A 24,877-nucleotide genomic window follows, 5' to 3' on the forward strand; every position below is an offset into this window, starting at 1 on the left:
TCTCATATCTAAATACATCCTGATTCATTACTGGCATATAACTACTTTTCTTTTTTAACCTATCATTTGGTCTATTATTAACACTACTGTTGTCTTTGAACATGATAGCTAAATTCAACTTTCTAATATATTTTTTTAATTCACATACACTGTCTACTATTCTAAATCCTGTAATCGGAATGTATTTCATTCCTTTAGATAGCAAGCTAAAATGTGCCTTACTTAATACCGTATTGGTATAGTTAAAAATCTGAAAGTTAGAATATTTATTAACAATTCCCTCATGGGAAGTAATGATAGTGTCATTGTTCAAAGAAGTAGTAGGCCCTATGACTTGAACCTGCTGCGACTGGTTCAATATTCTTTTTTCCTCCAGGTATTGTTTTTCGACCACCTGTTGTCCTGTCTGGTCCATCCTTGTTGAAAATTTTCATTATCTACTGTTTTGCTGTCATAATGTGCCTGTCTATCTGGGACATTATAAAATGGCTTATTCCAGTTATATGCCCTCCCTTTTTATTGTACACAAACTTCTTTTTATGAATTTTTATGAATTTTTATTCAATGACAATTTGAAGGCTATATATACATTTTTCATATATATTTTTTTATATTTAATGTGAAAGCACAGCAGTATGTATTTTTAATAGGGAAATGTATTCATATAGTCAAGTTACTGCACATAAATGTGAATATTTCTTTAAATGTGTTTTAAACTTTTGGCGCCAATTTCAAGTATTTAAATGTTCAGGAGTGATTGTATAATTGTTCTGATGAAGCCTACGTTGTGTGGGTGAAAGCGCTTAACCTTGTACAAAATAAATTCTGCTTTTTACGTTTACCATTGGATTACTTTCATTGTTGCGAGCAGAGACTAATTTTTGTTGCTGTACCAGTGATTCCAGAGCAAGGCGTTTCAGCGTCTTTGTTTAACGCCACAGTTCTTGGCAGTTTGTCTATACGCTATTTGTTTTAGTCCTGGACATGGGGACTCAGAGTGTACACTGGTAATCAACACAGAACTAGTCCTGGACATGGGGACTCTGAGTGTACACCAGTAATCAGAATGGAACTAGTGCTGGACATGGGGACTCAGAGTGTACACCAGTAATCAACACGGAACTAGTGCTGGACAGGTTGCTGATGGTTGATTGTACAGCTCATGCACGTTCACATTGCACACTCACCTGTGAGCAGCTTAGAGGATAATCAAGTCACCTAATGGCATGTCTTTGGAATTTGACAGGAAACTAGATCACCTGGCAAAAACTGACATGGCACAGGGTCGACATGCAAACTCTGCACAGAAGGCACCAGAGCCAATTAAATAGAAATGATGTTGACAAGCAAATAAACATAACCAGTTCAGTAAATGCTCTTGCTTTTGACTCTTTTTATCTATATTCCCAGGGAAAGCATTATCTCATTACGTGATTTAATGTACCTTTTATACCTAAACCATCATTAAGCAAAAATAAACTTATGTCCAGCTTTTGTCCTTAATGTGGGGGTCCTAAATACCATGGGTGGAATTCATAGACAGCTTTGCTGCTCTGCAATTCAGCATTGCTCTAATTATTAGGGAGACTTAGAGCCTCATGTAAAAGCAAGAATCTATTGGCATGGCTTATAGAAGTGAAATATTGGACAGTGCTCTGCAAGGATCCTTGCATTGTGTGACAACAGACATCCATACCCTGCAAGGATCCTTGCAGAGCAGTGCAGATATAAGGCACATGTGGGCACAGCTATTACTGCATTTCACTTCTTTGTAATGGGAGAATCTGAGGAAGATTGTGTGTGTGTGTGTGTGTGTGTGTGTGTGTGTGTGTGTGTGTGTGTGTGTGTGTGTGCGTTCGTGTTTGTGTGTCCAAGTGTGTGTGTTTGCATGCGCACGTGTGTGGTGAGTGTGTGTGTGTTTGTATGTGTGTGCGTGTGTGTGTTTGTGTGTGTGTTTGCATGCGCGCACGTGTGTGTGTGTGTGTGTGTGTGTGTGTGTGTGTGTGTGTGTGTGTGTGTTTGTGCGTGATTGTGTGTGTGTGTGCATGCGTGGCGTACAGTCATTTTTCCATGCTGTCTGATGCTTCTCATAATGCAGACTGATGCTTGTCATAAGGTGTATTGCTTATGAACAGTAAATTATAATTAGAAAACATTTCTTTTATTGCATAACATGCAGTAACAGGAGTTGTATCCCTGTAACTAAAGCGCTGCCCTTACCATTACCAGGAGTTTTTACATGCCAAATAAGAGACCTTTAATCTTAGCCAGTAATGTCTCTGGAGACCTTATTTTATATCTTTTCTCAAACAAAAAAGGACACAAGCCTACAATTACTTCTATATACTTAAAGGTGGGACGTCTTCTACCTTATGTTTTAGTAAGACCTCAATGTGAATACTGAACAGGTAACTCGAGAAGGTTTAATTCTCAGTTTCAGTGCAGCAGGTGTGGTCCAGTAATGCAGCTCATTAAACTCCTCATGCCATGACATCACACAGGTGCCCACTGAAGACCACTTATGTATGACATCACACAGGTGCCCACTGAAGACCACTTATGTATGACATCACACAGGTGCCCACTGAAGACCACTTATGTATGACATCACACAGGTGCCCACTGAAGACCACTTATGTATGACATCACACAGGTGCCCACTGAAGACCACTTATGTATGACATCACACAGGTGCCCACTGAAGACCACTTATGTAACAGACAGTATCATGAGCTGTGGACATAACATTAAAACACACCTGTTTGATTTATATGTGGATAAAAAACACATTGTCTCGGAATAGTGTTTATCACAAACAACTGGCTCAGAATGCAGGTGCTCAGCTATAGCAGGACAGTGACAGACTAAATGAAGGGACAGAAAGATGTCTGTCACTTTGCATTTGACTAATGCTACTTTAAAAAACAGAGAAAAACATGCCAAACACTGTTTCAGTAATTAACACCTTTAATGTATTTTTGATGGTATCCAGGTTTATTGTTATGACTCGTCCATCCTCCTATCTTCCTAGTCGACCCTTATGTTCCCCTATCCTTCTGTATCCCTTAACATCTAACATCTTTCCCGGTAGTGGGGTCCTCCCTTTTTAGGAAAGCTTTGCCCTATTAAAGCCCTCTAATCTGTTGCCCATCATTGGTGGACAAAGATTAGGAGATGATGACATATTCCACTCACCTTCTACTAACCAGCTAGCACATTGACAGTACAGGGCTGATAGTAACAGAGTGCAGGTGTGTGCTCCCATGATACACCCAGCATGGCTGCAGTGCACAAGCACTGTGTGCCTATCTAAAGTCATGTGCCTGCTTGTCCACTTCCTGCCACTGGCTGTCCTTCCAACAGGTTCTGTTCTAGCAGTGGAATCTAACAAGCATTGAACCTGTAATGCATTAGCTGTTCATTGCTGTACCTCTCCATCCATGTCCTCCAAGACCTGTTAACAAAACTTTTGTTTTGGGCCCTGCGCTCAGGGCCCCACTTTCTGCATCATGGAGATGCCCTGCCTCAACATGGCACTTTCAGATTTAAATTTGTTCGTGAAGTAAATGAAAACTAAAACTATTTTTCTGTCAGGAGGCTAAGAATAAGATGTGTTGAAAACTAGGTTGAATTGCTGGACTGCATCCGCTGATTTGTATTTTTATGCCCCCCAGACACACACTAAAACACACACACACACTGTGGGCCAACTATCAACCCACCCATGACCATATGATGCAGTCCTACAAGATAACAGCTAGTCCAGACAACCACCAAGTTATTTTTTTAATGTTCGCCCCCCCCGACCTCCCCCTTTTTCTCTGTTGATCATTGACTACGACATCTGCAGCTAATGCCAATGAATGACATTAAAATACTCTGATCAGGAGTTATTTTTCTTGTAATTACAGAAAGTGTTGCAAACTCATTTTGCCTGAAATTAATTTGCAAAATGACTGTCCTGTTCTAACACGGTCATGTTTCTGCATTTTGATGTGATTTAAATTAAAATCAAAAAGATGAAAACAGAAAATGACTTTGTATTCAAACATAAGTAGTTATGCCAGTCTGTACTGGTGTGTGTAATATGAGTGAAATTATAGGAGTAATTTTATTTTTAGCGGAACTTTTGAACTCATTAGCTACAGATTCTGTGATGGTGAGCAAAAGCAGGAAAGCTGGCCAGTGGTGCTGTTTAATATTGTTTAATATTGTTTTGTATGACAGCTGCAGCATTGGTCATCTGATTTTTTTTCTGTCATTAATTGACATGATGCATTCAATTATAAGCTGAAAACTAATTGGGAAGTGTTTTCTTAAACAGTAACTGTGAAGGGACAAAAATCTTCTTTGAGTCATTGTTTATGTTTATTATTAGTTTATACAACTTATCAGACCTGAAATACTGATTTACCAACTTATTTTCTTTCTGTCTCTCTCTCTCTCTCTGTCTTCTTATCTACTTAATATTGGGTGGCTAAACAGCATATAGATACATAAACACACTCTGCATGTTTATATGCAGCAATTATCCCAACTTATTCTTTAATACAGCAAATGACTGTTGGTAATTTAATGTGTTCAGCTGTTTTCTCAGCTCTTTCTGGTCTTTATATTTAAATATAGTACAACCTTCCTTTCTTCCATGTTCCTATTAAGACAAAAAATATTAAAGGCGAGGTCATCAAAATGTCAGGCTTTTTTCAGTAGAAGTAGATTACATGTTGCTGAACCAAGTGATAGACCCTTTAGTGCCACTCTGAAATCACAATTCTATACCTCGTAACTGTGCCAGGATACAATATATTTCATCAAGGTTTATAACTTCAGAGTAGTTTGCATGGGAATTTGATAAGGCATTCCGTTTAAAACTAGTGATGTACAGATCATCCCAGCAGTAAACTCTTAAGAGTAAACTTACTGAATCTACATTAACTACCAAAAAGGTAATGTAGAGTCAGGTGGCCTACAAGGACATTGGCAACCTCCAAATGCTTGACCCCACACAGTTTGATTTTGTCAAAGGGAGATCATGCCTGTTAAACTTGGTTGACTTCTTCAAAACAGTCACCAAAGCCATGGACGAGGGGAAGACGGTGCACACCACCTACCTTGACCTAGCCACAGCCTTTAACACTATTCTGCACTTGGGCATAATAGATAAACTCTCCCTGCTAGGCATCAACCCATATTTTACCAGATGAGTAGCTAACTGGCTCACTGATAGAACCCACTTAGTCAAAATAGGAAAAGCCACCTCTAGTAGTAGACCTGTAATGAGTGGTGTAGGATCAGTCTTGGGGCTTCTACTGTTAGGGGCCTCTACTGTTTGGGATATACTTTTCTGAGGTGTAAGATATAACCAGTGGTCTGTGGCTGACCAAGTTTGCAGATGACTGTAAGCTGGGCACTGTCTTAAATTCCCCTAGTGATTCCCCTAGTGATATGAACATCCTCCAAGAGGGCATAACCCAAACTAATAACTGGTGCCAGAAGCATGGCCTCAAACTGAATGCCAAGAAATGTATCATTATCCCATTTGGTGAAAACGGTGTCCCCACTAATCATCACATTAATAACAACATACTAAGCATGCGATCAGTTGTGAGGGACTTGGGCACCCAGGTTGATAGCAACCTGACTTTTGACCACCAAGTTACCTCCATTGTACGGAAGACTTTCTACATGGCCCACATCATAAGTAAAGGTATTTCATCGAGGAACAAGGAGGTCATAACATCCCTGTACTCCTCCCTTATCAGACCCATTATCGAGTACAATGCCCCCTTCAGCATGTACCTTGCCAAAAACATGCAGCAGCTGGAAAGACCAAAGACATTCCTGACCAGGAAAATCAAGGGTCTTAAACACCTATCCTATACAGATAGGCTAAAAGCCCTCATAAAGACTGCTCAGTCTCATAGAGACTGCTCGGAGGTGATCTATGTCTGGCATACAGGGCTGTCTCAGACCAAGCCTTGATGGAGTTGCTGCATATCCATAAGTCAAACTCCACTTCATAGATTCATAAATTCATAGATTAGTACTACTTGCGCAACCCACATGCAAGGCTTCAACCTGGTCTGTTACATTAATAAAACTTGTTGGTGGGATAGATTTGTGTCCCAAAGACTCCCTCATCTGTAGAATAGAGTCCCTCTCCATGTCAAGCAGAGTATCTCACTAGCCCTCTTTAAGAGGAACCTGGACGACTGGATGAGAAACAGAAAATACACCCCTGGGATCCCACCTGTGCCCCTGCTGGACAGGGGAAACAGATGCTGATTTTGTGGGAACATGGGTGAAATTCTTGGCTAGGCATATAAGGGCCTTCGGGCCAATAGCCTAGTATTGTCCTATGAACCTAAAAATATATCTCTCATATCATCCCTCTTTTCAAAGGGGGTGACTCACTGGAGTATTCTAACGCCCTATAGAACTGCTATCTCCTATTGCAAAAATAATGGAGAAATGCATCCACAAACAGTTACTTAATCATCTCCTATCCAATAATCTCCTTGCTAACTGTCAACATGGCTTTCGTCCGTACCATAGCACCACCACAGCCTTATTATCCTTCATTGACTCCATTAATAATAACCGCAATAACAATATTCTCTCATCAGCATTCTTTGTAGACCTATCAAAAGCCTTTGACATGGTCAATCGCCAACTCCTCCCACATCGTTTAAAATCTCTCTCCCTTGATAGTCTTGCCTTAAACTGGTTTACTTCCTATCTTCAAAATCGGAAACAGGCTGTTTTGCGGGACAACCATCTCTCTGAACTCCTTCCTACTACTATAGGAGTTCCTCAGGGCTCCATGTTAGGTCCCCTTCTATTTTCCATCTTTATTAACGACCTGTATCTTGCCACCCCTCTAACTACTTGTATTCAATATGCTGATGACACCACCATTATTTGCTCTGCCACAAATCAAGCTGACCTCCACTCCCTGACCCAAAATACTTTCACCATTGTAGAGCAATGGTTCTCTAATCACGGTCTTCTCCTTAACCCTAAGAAAACCAAACTTCTCCACTTTTTACCCACACACCTGTCTCCTACTATTAACTTCACACTTATTTCTAACAATGGCACCCTTATCTCTCCAGACCAAACAACCAAACTTTTGGGTATTACTATTGATAACCTACTAAAATTTGATGTTCATATTAACTCCATCATTAAAACAACTAATAGAAAATTAGGTTCCCTCTACAGAATCAAATCTTTCTTAACTGCTAAAGCTAGAACTACGATAGCTAGAACCCACCTTATCTCAACACTATTATATGCTTCCCCCATTTATATTAATCTTTCAAAATTTAACCTTAAAAAGCTCACAACAGCATACAACAGCATCGCCAGATTTGCCACTGCCTCTCCATATAAAACACATCATTGCCTGAATCTCCTAAACCTAGGTTGGCTGGAGTTAGCCCACCTAATTCAATACAATCAACTCACAATTGCCCACAAAGCCGTTTATCACCCTGAGAATATACCTATGCTCTCCACCCTTATAAAACCCTACAACAACCAAAAACCTCTTCTAACAAAATACTGATCCAAACTTCTCTCTCAAAGAACTCCGCAGGTGACTCCATTTTTTCAAACTCAGTTGGTAAAATTTGGAATCGACTTCCCCCAGACCTTACAGCCCTTTCTTCTATCCCACTATTTAAAACCAAACTGAAACACTTTCTAACCAATCACCCCTAGCTGAACTTTCTACCTCCTTTTCTTCTCCTGCCTCTAATTCTCTTTCCCTCAAATCTGTCACTTTACACTTTACATTTTACTGGGAATTCATCTCTCTCTACTTAAAATATACTCTACTCAAATTCTATTGTTAAACTTTAAACAATGTATTCAATTCTGTTACATATTTTGCTTCCCTGTACTTAAGAAACTGCAACATTTTAGCTTACCTGTACTTAAGTCTCTGCCTGATCACCTTTTTCTTACATCATGTAATTTGCAGTTTACATGCCTTATGTTTTTGTAATGCATCCTTGTTTGTTTATAACTGCCATGTAGTAAATAGCGGAGCTTTTCTCCCCGGGCCTCCACTGAAAATGGACATGTATCCAGTTGGTCCAGCCCGGTTAACAAATGTAAAATAAAATAAAATAAAATAAATATAAATACTACAGTATTGGCTTCAAAGATTTTGGAAGAGATATAAGCAATAACAGCCTGGTTAAGTTCTTTTAATATCATGGTTATAGGAAAAACTGCATATGGAAAAACATGCAGATAAAGGAAGTTTTACTAAACAATGCTAATGGCACACAAGCACTTTCACACCAGCACAGGTATTTTATCAAGTGTTTAAAACCATACAAAAATGTAGAGAACATTTAAATTACATGCAAAGTACATGATTAATATGGATTAAATGAGTGTTGTAGCTTTAAACCAACGTTAAGTAGAAGGAATAGGAAACATTGAAGTGTTTTTGATATGATATTAGTCATCTCAAAATAAATATAGGTAGTTATCTCAAAACATTACATTACAGGGCAAATTTAGAAGTTTGAATATAAGTGTTCCAAGCTAAAATGGTAATGAAAGTTAATGACAGTCTTAGAAACAGGTAATAAATAACACACAAATGTACCTGCAGAACCATGAATTGAGAGAAGGAGACTCAAGTTATAGAATACTGTAACTGTTCAAAGGATTACATTTCATATTACATGAATTGTTGGCTGTTCTAGTAAATATTGATATAATTCCAGCAACCTAAATGTTAGTAATGGAAACTTAATGAGAATACTGTATAGGAAAATGCAGTTAGTGATTAAACAAAATATGCACATGAAAATGTACATGAAAACTTGTTTGGAAGGACAGTGGGCATGCATAGTCAGTTACTGTACGTGACAGTGGAGCCCTTCAGGTCTTGGATAATAGCCGAAAGAACATTTGGATTTGTTTAGCAGTCACAGGATATACCAGGCATTATGCTTGCATGCATACAACCATTGTAACCGCATGCTGAAGACCAGTGTTTAGTGAACTAAAAATAATGATCTCCAGAAAACTAGTAATTACTGTCCGAAACTTGACAAAAGCTGACTGGTCTGGCACTGTGTGTGTGAGGGGGTGGGGGCTGCAGCCCAAGGTACTGACAGCACTCAAAACTGTAGGAAGTCTCAGGGTAAGTGTGAGGAAGCTATGAAAGCAACCAGAATGTTGACAAAAATGCATAGCACAGAGATACACCAAGAACAAGGTGGATGCATGCACAAATGCAGCAAAATTACATAGCCTTACAACTGCAAAAGGGCAGCATAGCAATTTAGTTACATATAGATAATATGTCAAAGTGCTCACATGAATTTGGCTTACATGCGTTGATATTCATGACTGTGGCTTTGATGTGTGTCACACATTCCTTATGCCTACAGCACATACGAGGACACCGACTAGCTGAGATGATATGCTTTTGTGCTTCTTGTCACCTGCCGACAGTAAAAGATGCATCCCATCTGGCTCCACAGGTGGGAGTAGATGTATTGCTTCTATCTGATGATGCTACCTGTGAACATTTATTCATTAGGGACCCACAGAGGTCTAGTTATGAACTGATCAGAGTCTCAAGGGAAATTTCTATGTGGATTATCACCACCACCTAATAATATGTCTTTGTCACTTCAATTGTCATATAAGTCTTGATGAAAGAGAAATGCAGTTCAGGTCCTCTGGTTAATGGAAAAAGTCCCCCTTTCTCAGTTTAACCCAGCTGTGGGTTTTCTTTTCTCCCTGTCTATGGTTCCAGTATTGTTTAGTTGCCAGAAACCACCATGTACTTTATAAAACTTCTGTTGCATTGCATTGCCTTGGGATCAAAGGAAGGAAAAGTACATCCACTTTAACTTAACCTCTCATGTTTTACCAGAGGAATTAGTCCCCACCTACATCACATACCGGACACAGGGAAAGAAATTTTTTTTCCTATCAGGTACTGCCCAAATCTTGCATAAGCAGACCTGAGACTTGCTGATGTCAGCAGTTGCTATATAAAAATGTGCACAGCGTGATGGAACTTTTGATCACTTCCATTGTCGTAGAGAGGAAGAGAAACATTTACAGGTATTTATACAAACTTCCGTTAAAAGTAACACAAGTCTTACAGTTAGCTTACAGGCTGTTTAATACGTGTTTGTAAGCTGTCAAACCTTCCTTTGTCCCACACATCCTATAGTATTGCAATAATGCCCAGGGTGAGCATTTTAGGGTAACATTGGACCACTTAGGGTGTTGTGAATCACAATGCTGGAAAGTCTGTTATTTCCTTGTAACTAGAAAATTGCCTGTATGTTTTTTAAGTTTATTTTTTGTGTATTTTATTTTAAATTGTGTTTTTTATTTTTCTTAATTTTTAGACCAAGTAGTTCCCTTTCATTATTTATTTATATATATGGAATATTTTGCATGTTGCACTTTTAGAAATTGCTAGGTAATAGTGAACATGCGCGGGCCCCGTGTGTGTGTCAGGGGGGGTACATGTCTGAAATGATTCTTTGCTACAGGCTCTGAGAAGTGGTTCAGAGAGCATACACAGCTATCATTAAGAAATATAATAGTTTTATCCAGTGGGGCTGTTTTGCTCTGCTCTTCGGCTCTGGGGAATTTTCTGTTTTTCCTCAGCTCTGGTTGAAGGAGGGTGGGGGTGCCAATTGAGGGATTACTCAAACCACCAACTGAACAAGTTCCAGCTGTGTGTGTGTCTTAAGCTAAATGCAGAGACAATATCTGTCATTATACAAATGTCTGGTGCTAATATACGCAGCTTTTGAATTTTTGTTAGACAAAGCACATATTTTAACAGCATAAAACTGTTCTGATATAATGAGAGCTATTCTGACATACCTAAACTGTTCTTTTTTGCTTTTCTGCTGTGGGTGGGTCATAAGTGGGGCTCTGATATTTTGTATTGCACTTTATAGCAGCCGATAAGTTGTATTTTACAATGACTGCAAACAACAGCATTTGATGTTGTAGTACTTTTCTTTCTGATTTGGAGCTGTGACATTCTTTGTGATGTCTGAAACAGAAACATGAATTATCTGACACTATTCTGTGATAAAAAGCACCACACCCAAATTGTACTGCTTTGACTGCAGCTGGGACACTGAGGATATCCTAGTAAAGCTGTGAAATTTTCACATTATTTTATGACAATGGCAGAAGTAAGATACAGATAGAAACACATTCCAAAAAAATGCAATGCTGCAGCTGCTGGCTGTGAATGGAGGACTGCCACCGAGATGGCAAGATGATTCACCAATGTCAGAATGCCTGGCACTGATAGGGTTTGAATCCCACCTATGCTAACCAAGGGTAAAATAATAGTGAGAAAGTGCACACCAGTCTGTTTTAAAAAGCAATTAGCAGAATACAACCTGGCCCCAACAGCATAAAGGGAATATGCACAGCTGTCTTGGGTATGGATTTCCCAACTTCCACACCCAGACCTGACTGCAGCTAGGCTGATGGTAAAATAAATATTATAATTACAAATTCTAAGAACTGTTCAAGTTAAAAATACAATTGTGATGTTTGTACACCAACTATTTCTATAGGAGAGATCCTAATATTTCTGTCCAGTTTGGCATAGCTATGTTGCAACAGTTATGTCAAATGATTCTGCTGTGGTTGCAAGAAATAAAAATAGACAATAGCTAGTAAGAGGACGCTAGTTATATTTTCCCTAGGAGTCAGTGAACAGCAACATATACTTAGCGTTGGCTTAAGTGATTGCACTCATTGTGCAATATTCAAATCAGTTTTATTACAAGTATTTAATTTGCTTCATTGATGACATAATCACTTAAAGATAATAATACTAATTTTCTGTGCCAGTTTCATCCAGTCCAGGTTTACAGTAGCCAAAGACTGTCCTGCACTTAGTATACCTAAAGCATGTGGTAGCCCTGGATGGGGTGCACATCCATCACAGGACACATACCCTCACATTATATCAGTTTATCATTGCTAATTTTCCTGTTAGCTTGACTTTGGAATGTGGGTGAAAACAGATGAGTTCTCTCAAGAATTATTAACTCTAAACTAGAAGAAATGTCCACTGATTGCGTAAAGGGGCAGCTGTAGGAGTGTCCCTCACAATGCAAGCTGTATGTGTTACAGTGATGTGCAGAGAACATGGGGACAGCTAAAAACAAAATGAGATGACATTATGTTAATGGAGCAACTGATATACATCACATGCTGAATTAATAGGAGAAACGGTTGCTGTAATCAATGTGTTGTGCATTCTTACTGTACTAACAACTGATATAACTAAGCAAAAATGAAATATGTAATGCTTAGAATAATACTGTTTGAAATTCTTTGTGTGTGTGTATGTGTGTGTGTGTGTGTGTGTGTGTGTGTGTGTGTGTGTGTGTGTGTGTGTGTGTGTGTGTGTGTGTGTGTATAGAGGTGTGTGCATGCTCTTGACTTTGTATAAGCATGATTTTGTTTATGTGTGTGTGTGTGTGTGTGTGTGTGTGTGTGTGTGTGTGTGTGTGTGTGTGTGTGTGCTCTTGACTTTGTGTAAGCATGCCTTTGTGTGTGAACATAGTGGTTGGAGTTGGGTAGACCGGCCAGTAGCATTCCAAACTCTCCATGTTCACATCTCTTTTCCTTAAGCAATGACCATATGGCTGGTAGCTTCTAGACTAATTGTGCAAACATTCAGATGAATAGTTTTGTTACTGCAAGCAAACAAAAGAAGTATGGTAAAATATTACAGGTCATCTTATTTGACCTAATGATGCCTCTCCCCCACATACTGTGGTGGTGGTGCTGCGGTAGCATTGTCGCCTCACAGTTAGACGTTGCCCGTTCGATTCGCAGTTAGAGCGTCTTCTGTGTGGTGACATGTGTGAATGGACGTTCCTTCATTGAAGGTTGTGCATTAGGCCCGGCAAGCCAGTACGTAAAAATCTACTGCTAATCATTAGTGGACCGGAGTTCCGCTGTGGCGACCCCTAACCGGTAAAAGCTGAAAGACATACATGCCTCTCCCCCACATAACCCCCCTAAACTGCCTAGCTAGAGGAGCAGTGCTATAAAAAGGTCCAATCCATGTTTCTAGAGCCACACCTCATTCAAGCTCTCCAGCAATGGAACTAGCTGTGTAAATGCTACACATATGCAAACAGACTAGAACTGCTTTTCATAATAATTCATCTCTGTTTGTTGTCTACGTTATTCACTACTGAAAACATGCAGCCATTCGTCTGTTAGATAATTTGAAAGTTCAGTTATTGTTGTAGATTTATATATATATATATATATAGCTACTTCCTTGACCTTTGACTTCCAGATCTGGACCAACTGACAGAGATAATGAAAGTTACTGGTACACCAACTCAGGACTTTGTTCAAAAGCTACAGAGTCAAGAAGTAAGTGCATTGTTATAATGTTTTACCCACTGCCTTTTGTAAAAATATTTTTCATTAGTGGTGAGTTAGAGAAAATATTTGGTCACATGACAGTGTATGTACCGGCCATAGTGGTGTGAGTCCGAACACATAAAATGCTGTGAGCTACTTAGTGGTATCTGTTCCTGCAACCATCTTCTATACTGACAGGGAAGTTGCTTCACCTTGTGTTGTTTTCCTGTTGTATTTGCCTTTCCTCCTGTATGGAGGGCAAATGGAAGATTGAGAACTACTTATAAAATGGTCACTTAGCATGAACTTAAATGCTTTTGCATGGTACTGAACTGGACACATGAGGACAGATGAATCACTAGAACACTGCTTAAGCAAAGATGCAAACTTGGGAAAATGCCCTTTTTGAACGTCTTGATAATTAGATGTATAAGTGAATACAACTTGTCTTTTTCAGAATTTTTATCTTAATTCCACTTTTCCGCAGAGCAGCTGTTTGTGAATCATTTGATCTCTCTATAAGTGCAGTTTTATATCCTTGATGTTAGTAACCAATGCCAGGAAACTAGTTCTCTCATCACAAGCTGTCCCTGTTGGCCCACATGCACACACCACCACCTTCAAATGGAATTTATAAAAGATAACTTTGAATGGCGTGCTACGTGTCATGTATGCATTTCCAACTAAAATAGCACAATGATTTTCTCTGCATGTTAACATTTAGCTGGTCATATTTTTGTGTTTTAGTATTGCAATATCATTCATGCGTACTACCATAGTAAATCATGCCTCAGTCTGCTACATAAACCATAATTTGTCAGCTTGTATGTTTTATTATAAGTAAAGCTCTTGCCCTGCTGTTTCTGTAAGAGGTACCATAAATTCTAAAGATATAAATATGTCTGATGTTTACTGACAAGGTTGAATGGTGTAACAGAATGCACTAAAAAGCAGTCTGTGGAATTACATTTGTACTAAACAAAGGTTTAACATCATGATACAATAAACAGAGAATATGGCTTTTCATAAAGCGATATTTGCCATTTATCCTTTATAAAGTCTCAGTTTTACTTTGCCATGGATTAAACCCAGTTAAATCATGTCAACCCTAGAGACTCTTGAGGTGTTTCTTACCTTCAGTTTTACATAACCAAATAAATCCAATGCCTGCAGTATATTGTGTACCTTCACTTCACTAAAATCCTCGACTGCATGTATTTTTCACCGAGGCTGGTGTGCTGTTCTAGATATGTTCTGTCATTCCTATCAAATTCCATATATGATACCCATATTTGGAACATCCTCTCCCACAAATGTGTTTCATCATTCACTTCCTTTGGCATATTTTAACAAAAACAGATTTCATACATGTACCGATTTAGCCAGTCTTGGACAATTCTCTCATGCCCTTTACATCTCCAAAGGACCACGCAACTACCATGTTCATCTGTGAAAGCCATGCTGTTAATGTTAAAGTCATATGTCATACTACATTATTTGTTTTAATATTTATTTCATGGCAAAGTTACACCTGTTTATTGTAACTGCTTTGTCATTCAGGAAAGTCATATTTGAAATGCAAATTGTTTTTTTTTTTTTTTTTTGCTTTATAGGCAAAAAATTACATTAAGTCTCTACCAAAAGTGCAGAAGAAGGACTTTGCAGCTTTTCTGAAATATGCTTCCCCCTTAGGTAAGAAAAGAAGCACATGATCTAAATGCAGGGACTATGTTTTCTGTTACTCTTTAACATGAAATTTAGTATGATATATTTTCATTATACACCTGATGTTCATCGTGCATACAGCTGCAGTAATCACATATGGGTTCTCTGCCGTCAGGCGGTCCCTCGGTCGGCCGAATTCCAAAGTCTAGGTCCGGCGTCAGTTGTTGTTGCTCTCCTTCCTGACGTCAGTGCGGCAGGGGTATATAAGACACAGCCGACGCCATTTTCTTCAGTCTTTTTTGCCGCGCGGTGCCCGAAGCAGAAGCAGTTCACAAGTGCCGGTCGGCCAGCTCCTGAATTTACGAAAAATTGGAAACCGAAGTCTTCATTAAAGCTAAGTACCCCGTTGGGGAAAATTTTCTTGCCTCAGACTGATGTCAGTCCATTCCCTCTGCATACCTTGTTTGTATAGCCTTTGATTATAAAATCCCATGCCCAGACTACAACCACCAAAGCCACTGTGGACAGGTCCACTTCCACCATGGTGTCTTTTTAGACCTCATCTTCCTTTTCCATTAAGGCCTTTACTAAGTCCAAATCAGTTATCAGGGGTTCCCCAGACAAGAGACCCAGAGTGGGAGAAGATTCAAGAGACCCAGAGTGGAGGTCCTCTTCTGATCAGGGCTCCATTTTTCAGAACATTCTGATGTAGAGGAACACTCTTACTCCCCTTTTGAAGATTCTGATGCAGAGCAGTCCATTCCTTCTGTATCTCCTCCTGAGGATTTTTCTTTTGAGAAACCCTTGCACACAGGGAACACTTCCATTACTTGGGAATTTCTTTTGTTACCTCAACACAGACCTCTGGCGATACCTCCTGTCTTGGACATTCTTGATGATGTTTATTTGGAGGCTTGCCTTAATCCGGATTCCCTGCCTCCTGCCCCAGTCAAGCCTGATAGGTACTACAGAGTTGCTAGCTCTCACCAATTTCTTTACAAAGGCCATAATGCTGACCCTGAAACCATTTCTCAAGGCCCCAAGGGAATGAAGGCCTCTACTGTTAAGAATCCACTACCTTCCGAAAGAGAGTCAAGATCCTTAGAAAGGTGGGGGAAAAAAGGTATATACCTCAGCCACCCTAGCCATGAGGGCCTTAAATTGTCAGTTTCATATGCTTAAATATCAGCAGTTCCCGTTATCACAATTAAGAAATAAAATGTCTCAACCTGAACAACCAGATTTGAAGGAGTTGCAGGATATGGTGCATGGTGCAGAACAAGTGGGTAAACACACCTTCCAATGTGGCTATGATGCCCTAGAGGCCTCAAGTAGAGCTGCTGCTACAGGATCAGTCATTCGTAGACATGCATGGCTTAGGGAACAAATCTTGCCTGATCATGTGAAAGCTAAACTACTAGATGCTCCTTTACAAAAGGATGTGCTTTTTGGTACTAATGCTGAGGAGATACTACGGAAAATGGAAGAAAAAGCCAAATCTATGCAAACTGTCAAAGCTTTTCTGCAGGTTCAACCACCACGTTTTAGCAGAAATTGGCCTTTTAAAAACTGGTCCTTTCCAGCCACGGACAAGCCCCAAAGAGGTAGATACAGGCGCACAAGGGGCAGAGGACAATCACAAGGATCATATAGAGGCAGGCAATGGCAAACTCCAGCACCAAGAGGTGGCAAAGACAGTGCACAACAACACAGGAAACAAACCCAATGACTTCCTCCTTTCCATGCCAAGCAAGTCTCAGCTGGCAGCACCCTTGGGAGGAAAGCTGGCATTATTTACAAGAAATTGGCATATTGTCACAACAGACAAATGGATCCTGGATGTTATAAACAGAGGCTACAGATTTCATTTTCACACTCTTCCAAAAATGAGAGGCATGCCAAACCTGCCACACAATCAAAGGGCAGAGGCACAACTACAAATTTCAAATCTCATAGATATGAAAGCTATTCAAGAGGTACCTACTCACGAACAAGGCCAAGGTTTTTATTCCAGGCTGTTTCTGGTACCAAGGAAAGGAACCGACTGGAGACCCATTTTGGACCTATCCATCCTAAACACATTCTTACTCGTACCAAAATTCAAGATGCTCACATTACAGCAGCTTCTTCCCATGCTGGGCAAGGAGTTTTGGCTGGTAACATTGGACCTCAAGGAGGCATACCTGCATGTCCCAATCAGACAAAGCTGCAGAAGATACCTCAGATTTCTTGCAGGTTCAATCCACTATCAATTCTCTGCATTGCCCTTTGGCTTATCTACTGCAGCCAGAGTATTCATGAAATGCCTGGCATCAGTATATGCCTACTGCAGACTTCAAGGGATACAAATTTACCCTTATTTGGATGACTGCCTGATCCAAGTGGACAGCAAGCACATACTTCTGGAGTATCTGGCTTATGCAACACGGTTACTGAATTCTCTGGGATACACAATCAACAAAGAGAAATCCAGGCTAACACCATCTCAGAAAATAACTTTCTTGGGTGCCAACTTGAACACAAATACCCAGATGGACAATCTTACGCCAGAAAAACAGGGGCAACTAACTCAGTACTTCAAAATACTAGCAAATTGTACCAGGCTTACTGCAAGGAAAATCCTGCAGGCTCTGGGCTTCATGGCATCTTGCATTTTTTTAATCCCATGTGCAAAGTTGCATATGAGGAAACTTCAGTGGTACCTAAAAAACCTATGGTCTCAACACAACCACAGTTTGTAAACAATAATACCAATAATTCCATGTTTGCAAAAGGAATTTCTATGGTGGGCCCAAGCATGTCAAACAAACACAGGTCTCCCATTCTGCAAGCCTCAAGTAAATCAAGTCATCACAACAGATGCCTCAGATTACGCCTGGGGGGCGCACATCACAGACAGGTGCATTCAGGGCAAATGGTCCCAAAAGGAAAAGCACCTTCACATCAATCAAAAAGAAATGCTAGCAGTGATAAATGCAATTACAGCTTTCAAGGACCTCCTGCATCCAGGACAATTATTGATAAGAACAGACAACACCACAGTAATGTGGTACATAAACAAACAAGGAGGAACACATTCATACCCCCTGTGCAGACTAGCCATGACACTTTGGAACTTGGCTCTGGAATGGCAAATCGAACTTCAAGCACAGTACTTGCCAGGTTTGGAAAACACGCTGGCAGACAATCTAAGCAGAAATATGACAGATCCTCACGAATGGAAGTTGCATCCTCAAGTGTGTTTACAAAGATAATCCAAGCGTGGGGGAGGCCAGCCATAGATCTCTTCGCCTCCCACAGGAATCATCAATTGGAAAAGTTTTGTTCAAGGATCTTTCATCCAAAGGCCTGGAGAGTGGACGCCCTTTCATTCAGTTGGACAGCATGGACAGTTTACGCTTTCCCACCTCTGCCTCTTCTTCCCAAGGTGCTCTTGAAAGCAAGAGCAGACAGACCGAAGATGATACTGATTGCTCCAGACTGGCCAAGACAACACTGGTACCCACTCCTGAGGAGCCTAACACATACTCCTCCCTGGCCTCTACCTCTAATGCCTCTTCTGCTGACTCAGCACAGCTACAAAACTCTTCGCAGTCAGCTGAAAACACTCAACCTCGCTGCATGGAAAATTCCTTAACACCACAGCAGACTCTACTGCCCAAGGAGGTGCAGGATGTCATTTTGGAGGCCAGAAGGCCATCTACTAGAAAGGCTTACTTCGCAAAATGGAAACGGTTTTGCTCTTGGAATGAGAAAAAAGGCCAGGACCCTAGAAAACTGAATTTGCCTCAGGTATTACAGTATCTAGCTGAGCTGCTGAACAGTGGACTTTCTTTTTCCTCCATAAAAATCCATGCCTCAGGCATTTCTGCAGAATTCAACATGGATCCACCCTTATTCTCCCACCCACTCTTAAGACAGTTCCTCAGAGGGGCTAAGAATATAAGACCTCCAAGGAAACAACCAGTGCCAGCCTGGGATCTTAATTACATTCTAGAAAAATTAACATTGCCTCCCCTTGAACGAGCTGCCTCAACAGATTTGCAATATTTGTCCTGGAAAACAGCTTTCCTTCTGGCCATTACCTCAGCTCGTAGGGTTTCGGAACTACAAGCCCTCATGGCTGTGCAGCCCTTTCTCATCTTCCATCAGGACAGGGTTTCCCTTCGAACCAACCCATCATTTATGCCTAAAGTGGTATCCAGGGTAGCTTTAAACCAAGCCATACACTTACCTACCTTTTACCCCAATCCTCAAAACAAAGGGGAAAGGCTGTTACACTCCTTAGACATCCATAGGCAGCTGCGTTATTATTTGGACAGAACAAAGCCTTTCAGGAAATCAGAACAACTTTTTGTGTCCTATGCTGTAAGGGCTCAAGGGAAGCCAGTTACCAAACAGACAATTTCAAAATGGATATGCCACTGCATAAGGTTTTGTTACTCCTATCATGGAAAATCTGTCCCTACAGGCATCAGATCCCACTCCACCAGGGCCACAGCTACCTCTACAGCCTTCCTCAGAGGAGTTCCTACCAAAGATATTTTGGAGGCAGCCACTTGGAGTTCTGTGCATACCTTCACAAAACACTACCATCTGCCTTTATATTCCAAAATTAGAGCAGGCTTTGCCACTGCTGTGTTGCAGGGCATTCTGGCTCATCTCAGTTCCACCTAGTGCCTACCACCCTGTGCGTAGCTTTGGGATTCTACCCATATGTGATTACTGCAGTTGTATGCACGATGAACATAGTACAGTTTTGTACCTACCATAAATGTAGATGTTCGAGTGCTAATACAGCTGCAGTACAGGTTTCCCTCCCTCCTTCCCCTCTTGGTAAAGGCCTAGGGCCTAACCCCTCTTTATACAACCTGATGGGGTTATCCTTCTATGGTATATTTGCTTGCAACTACTGATTTTTGATTATATTGCATTGCATGTATATAAATATCATTTATGTATTGCCTTCCTTCTGGGGGCACCTGACATCTGGGGCAAGAAAGACTGAAGAAAATGGCATCATCTGTGTCTTATATACCCCTGCCGCACTGACGTCAGAAAGGAGAGTGACAACAACCAACGCCGGACCTAGACTTTGGAATTCGCCCGACCGAGGGACCGCCTGACGGCAGAGAACCCATATGTGATTACTGCAGCTGTATTAGCACTCGAACATCTACATTTATGGTAGGTACAAAACTGTACTTTTTATTGTATCAGATAAACTTTGCATTTCTATACAGTAAAAAATGTGTAAATTATAATGATGTCAAAGAGTGCTGGCTGGAATTTGAGCTGATAAAAACATTTTTTATGAGCACTGTCTAATCACTGGTGTAGCCTTGATATAAAAAGAAACCTGAATTAGTTTTGAAATGAAACACACATGTACATACATGTGAACACAGACACGCAAACACATGCATTCATACATGGCACACACACTCATTCATGAATGGCACACACAGCTGCAAGCAAGTTTGGGGATTTCCCATGGACCATAGTTCAAAAACAACTGTGTAGGGGTGAAATGCCAACCAAAACACAGACTCCAATATAAATGTTTAAACTGTAGTATCAACCCAGTTATCAAGATAATTTTTAAATAGATGTAATGATTCAGACTGTCTAGTTAATAGATGGCATTTACTCCATATGCATACCATAGAATGTGATAGAGACTTTGCTGTAACAGTTCTACAACTTCTAATTTTAAATGAATAGTTACACTCCGAGTAATTTGAATAGAATCTGTAAATTCAGTGTTTTGTAATAATCAGAGTTCCTCATTCCTTAATGCCTAATAAGCTGGATACACCTTTCCTCACATAAACCCATAACTTAAGGAAGAAAGACCTAAAACTTCTGATCTAGCTTGAAATGGAACATTTTTCAACCAAGAAATTCTCTTTATAAATTTCCTCTATATTCCTTCCAAAATTAATAAATCTCCTTTGGTATAGGCACAGAATGTCAAATTATATTCAATAATAGTTTGAACATATGCAATAAATATATTTTTTTAAATAATTCTGTATTCCTTGAAACAGTTCTTAAAAATTAATGCTACAACTTTGAGGGCTTTGGTTTTAATTACTTGGACATGTGATCTAAATTTAAATTTAGCACAATTTCTAATGCCCAAATCCTTATATTCTGTCAAATTTGATAAAACTGTGGTTCCTAATTTCACCTTGACATTTGACCCACATTTATTTTTATTAATATTTAGCACATTATAATTTAACCAAAAAGCTACTTTACTCAAGTACAGATTAAATTCTTTTATATCTCTTGATGATGTTATAACTTGTCCAAATGTGATATCATCAGTGTATTTTTCCATCCAAATAGAGAAATGCTTTGGTCTCTGAGAAAAACTATAATTAAGATTGGGCCCAGTACTGAGCCTTGTGGGAACCCCTTAAATAAGTCAGCTCAGTTAGATAGATAATTTTTCATTTTAACTCACTGCTTCCTCCAACACAGCCAGTTTGAGATCTGACGTATAATGTAGGGATCGGTCAACTTTTCATACATTGCAAAAATAATTACATGATGTGGAACACTGTCAAAGGCCTTAGAAAGATCTATATAGACCACATAAACAAATAAACCCTGATCCATGGCCAAAGTAACAAGGTCATAAAAAGTTGTCAAATTAGTAAATGTTGATCTATTATATGTAAAATCATGTTGAGATGGATGCAATATACAATCCTTTAAATCAGTACTCAAGATGGACTGTAAAAAATTCTCAAAACTCTTACCCACCAAGGGAGTTAGACTAATTGGCTTATAACTGGAGATATTATCCACTGAACCACCCTTGTGAATAAGTTTAGGATCTGCACATTTACATCTTAAAGGGACATAACCATGAAATAACATTGCATTAAAGAGGGGATGTGATAACTGAGGAAATATATTTAGCATAAGTAACCCAAAAGCATCCTGGCATGTTATTGGGACCCAGGGAACTGTCCTTTCTATGCAGTTCAACAAGTTTCTTACAGTGTCCATACTAAAAAAACAGATATTTATAAATGTGATTCTCTAAGGTATTCCAAACACAACAACTGACCCTACTCATGGAGTCACTCACAAGAACATGTTTATTAAACACCTCAGCTAATTCTACTCCTTCGTATAATACTTTTTTATTCACAATAACAGGGCCATCTCCGTTTGTTCACCTTTACATTTCCAAACATATAAAAGTTTCTTTATTGATGCATTAGATAACATTCTCTTCTTTTTACTTACGTTTAGTTTTCAGTAACAAGCTCTTCAGTTTCCAACTAAGTAAATTATAAGCTCTTTTAGCGCAGTATTAAATCTTCCCCACATCTTCCTTCTTCAGTAATTTAGAAGGTGTTGTGCTCCACCAAGAGGTGAGAATATGTCATATTTCTTGGCTATAGTTTGTCTACAGTGACGTAAATGTTTGTAGCATGTGTGCTCAAAAGTATCCCTCATACTAACTAAATCACCATAGTTGATACATTCTGATATTTTGAACTTGTAATTTGTAACAAATAAAGATACATTTACAGAATGACATGTTGTCTTCCTAATGAACTGCAATAGGTGTTTTCTACCTTCTAGTTTATAGCCTGCTACAGACCACCCTCCCTAACCCAGGAACCCCACTCGGCCTTCCTGAGAACACTGGAAAATATGATGGTCTCTCCAAACACCATTATATTGGGTGACTTCAACTACCCAAACATAGACTGGGAGCATTACTCTAGCTCCAACACCCTAGCCCAAAAGTTCCTAGAATTTATAAACTCAAATACTATAGAACAACTTGTTTCTACTCCCACAAGAGGGGAAAACATACTGGACCTGATCATCACCAACATGGGGACTCTATGCTTCAGACCAGAAGTGTATCCCTCACTAGTAAGGTCAGACCATAAACTAATCTCACTGGATATTCACATCCCGACACCACCCCCTGCCCAGAAAACCACAGTGAAAAACTTCTCTAAAGCAAATTTCACACTCCTCAAAACCGAGGTGAAATCCATCAAAGCCCCCGGGCCTGTGGAAAATACAGCCCAGACCGCAGAATCCTTTATAAACGCATTCTATGAACACCTTCAGGAATGCATGGATCATGTGATCCCAAATAAAACCAAGACCCAATCCTCCAAAGGCAGATGTCCTGTCTGGTGGACCCCAGCCATAAACAAACTATACAATAGAAGGAGGAAGCTACTAAATGATAGAGCAAAATTCCAAAAAGGGAAGGCATCTCTGATCAGTATTAGCAAAAAACTACGGGCACTCATAAAATTGTCTAAGGCCAGCTTCAAGAGAAAAATTGCACAGAACACTAAGGATAATCACAAGTCTTTCTTTAGTTATGTTAGGAACCTGGGTGGTAATTCCCAGATATGCTCAGAATTAGTCCAAAATGACAAAAAATACACCAAACCCACAGACATTGCCAACATCCTAGCTGACAGATTCAGCGCAAACTTCCCCCCCCCCCCCACCAAAAGGGCAAATATCTATCCCAGCAGAGTGCTGCCCCCCTGACATCTCAGATGCTCAGGTAAGAGCCGCCCTCTCCAAAGCAAAAAACACAGCATCAATGGGACCAGACGGTGTCCCGGGCTGCATCCTACATGAACTCCAAGAAGAGCTAAACCAAACATAAAACTACTGTTCAATCTCAGCCTTGCTACAGGATATGTACCCATAGAGTGGCGTACAGCAACTGTGGTCCCTCTCCACAAAAGGTGGTGCTTCAACGGATCCTGGAAACTATCGCCCCATAAGCCTGACTAGCTTGGTCTGCAAAGCTATGGAAAGGATCATCATGGACCTCATAAATAAAGATATTGGGGACCTACAGACACTGGATTCTACCCAGTTCAGCTTTGTTAAGGGCAGATCCTGCCTCTTAAACCTGGTTGATTTCTTTGAAACAGTCACCAAGGCCATTGACGAGGGGAAGGTGGTCCACACAGCCTACCTGGACCTTGCAAAAGCCTTCGATACAATACCCCACTCGGGCATTATAGATAAGCTCACCAGCTTAAATATAAACCCCTATGTCACTAGATGGGTTGCAAACTGGCTCAAGGACAGAACCCACATGGTTAGAATTGCTGGAGCCATGTCAGACTCCAAACCAGTTACAAGTGGCATCCCACAAGGCTCAGTCCTGGGACCTCTCTTGTTCGGTATATATTTCTCGGAGGTACAGGCCAACACAGAAGGACTGTGGCTGACCAAGTTCGCAGATGACTGCAAACTGGGCACCATAATCGACTCTCCAGCTGACACAAGCATCCTCCAAAAGGGCCTCATAGAAACAGCCAGAGCCATGGCCTCAAGCTAAACGCCAAAAAGTGTATAGTCATCCCCTTTGGCAACAACAAAGTGCCCACAAATTACCACATAGGTGGTAATCCATTAAGTACAGAAGAAGTAATTAGGGACCTGGGGACCCAAGTTGATAGCAATCTCTCATTTGACAACCACGTGGCCAAAGTGGTTAGAAAAACATTTTATATAGCCCACCTAATCATGAAGGGATTCACATCTAGATCAGGGGAGGTCATCGTGCCTCTTTACTCATCCCTCATCAGGCCCATAATTGAGTACAATGCCCCTTTTGGGATGTACCTTACCAGACACCTGCAGCAACTGGAAAGACCCCAAAAGTACCTCACCAAGAGGATCAAAGGGCTCAAACAGATGCCATATGCTGCCCGGTTAAAGAAACTCCAGCTGTACTCAGTGGCATACCGCCTGTTTAGAGGCGATCTGTGCCTGA

At 40.2% G+C, this 24,877-nt stretch overlaps 1 protein-coding gene across 1 annotated transcript in view; it reads left to right on the forward strand.

The window, feature by feature from the left end:
- LOC122815094 (mitogen-activated protein kinase 12-like) overlaps positions 1–24,877 on the forward strand; it is a 289,166-nt gene that overhangs the window by 246,888 nt on the left and 17,401 nt on the right. The window contains exons 7-8 of the mRNA XM_044087336.1: positions 13,346–13,425; positions 15,030–15,108. Of these exons, the coding sequence (XP_043943271.1) occupies positions 13,346–13,425; positions 15,030–15,108 (159 nt within the window). The remainder of the gene's footprint in view (positions 1–13,345; positions 13,426–15,029; positions 15,109–24,877) is intronic.

This window comes from Protopterus annectens, chromosome 11.part0 (assembly GCF_019279795.1).
Source record: "Protopterus annectens isolate FY-2018-M chromosome 11.part0, PAN1.0, whole genome shotgun sequence".
In the NCBI taxonomy this organism is placed as follows: domain Eukaryota; kingdom Metazoa; phylum Chordata; order Ceratodontiformes; family Protopteridae; genus Protopterus; species Protopterus annectens.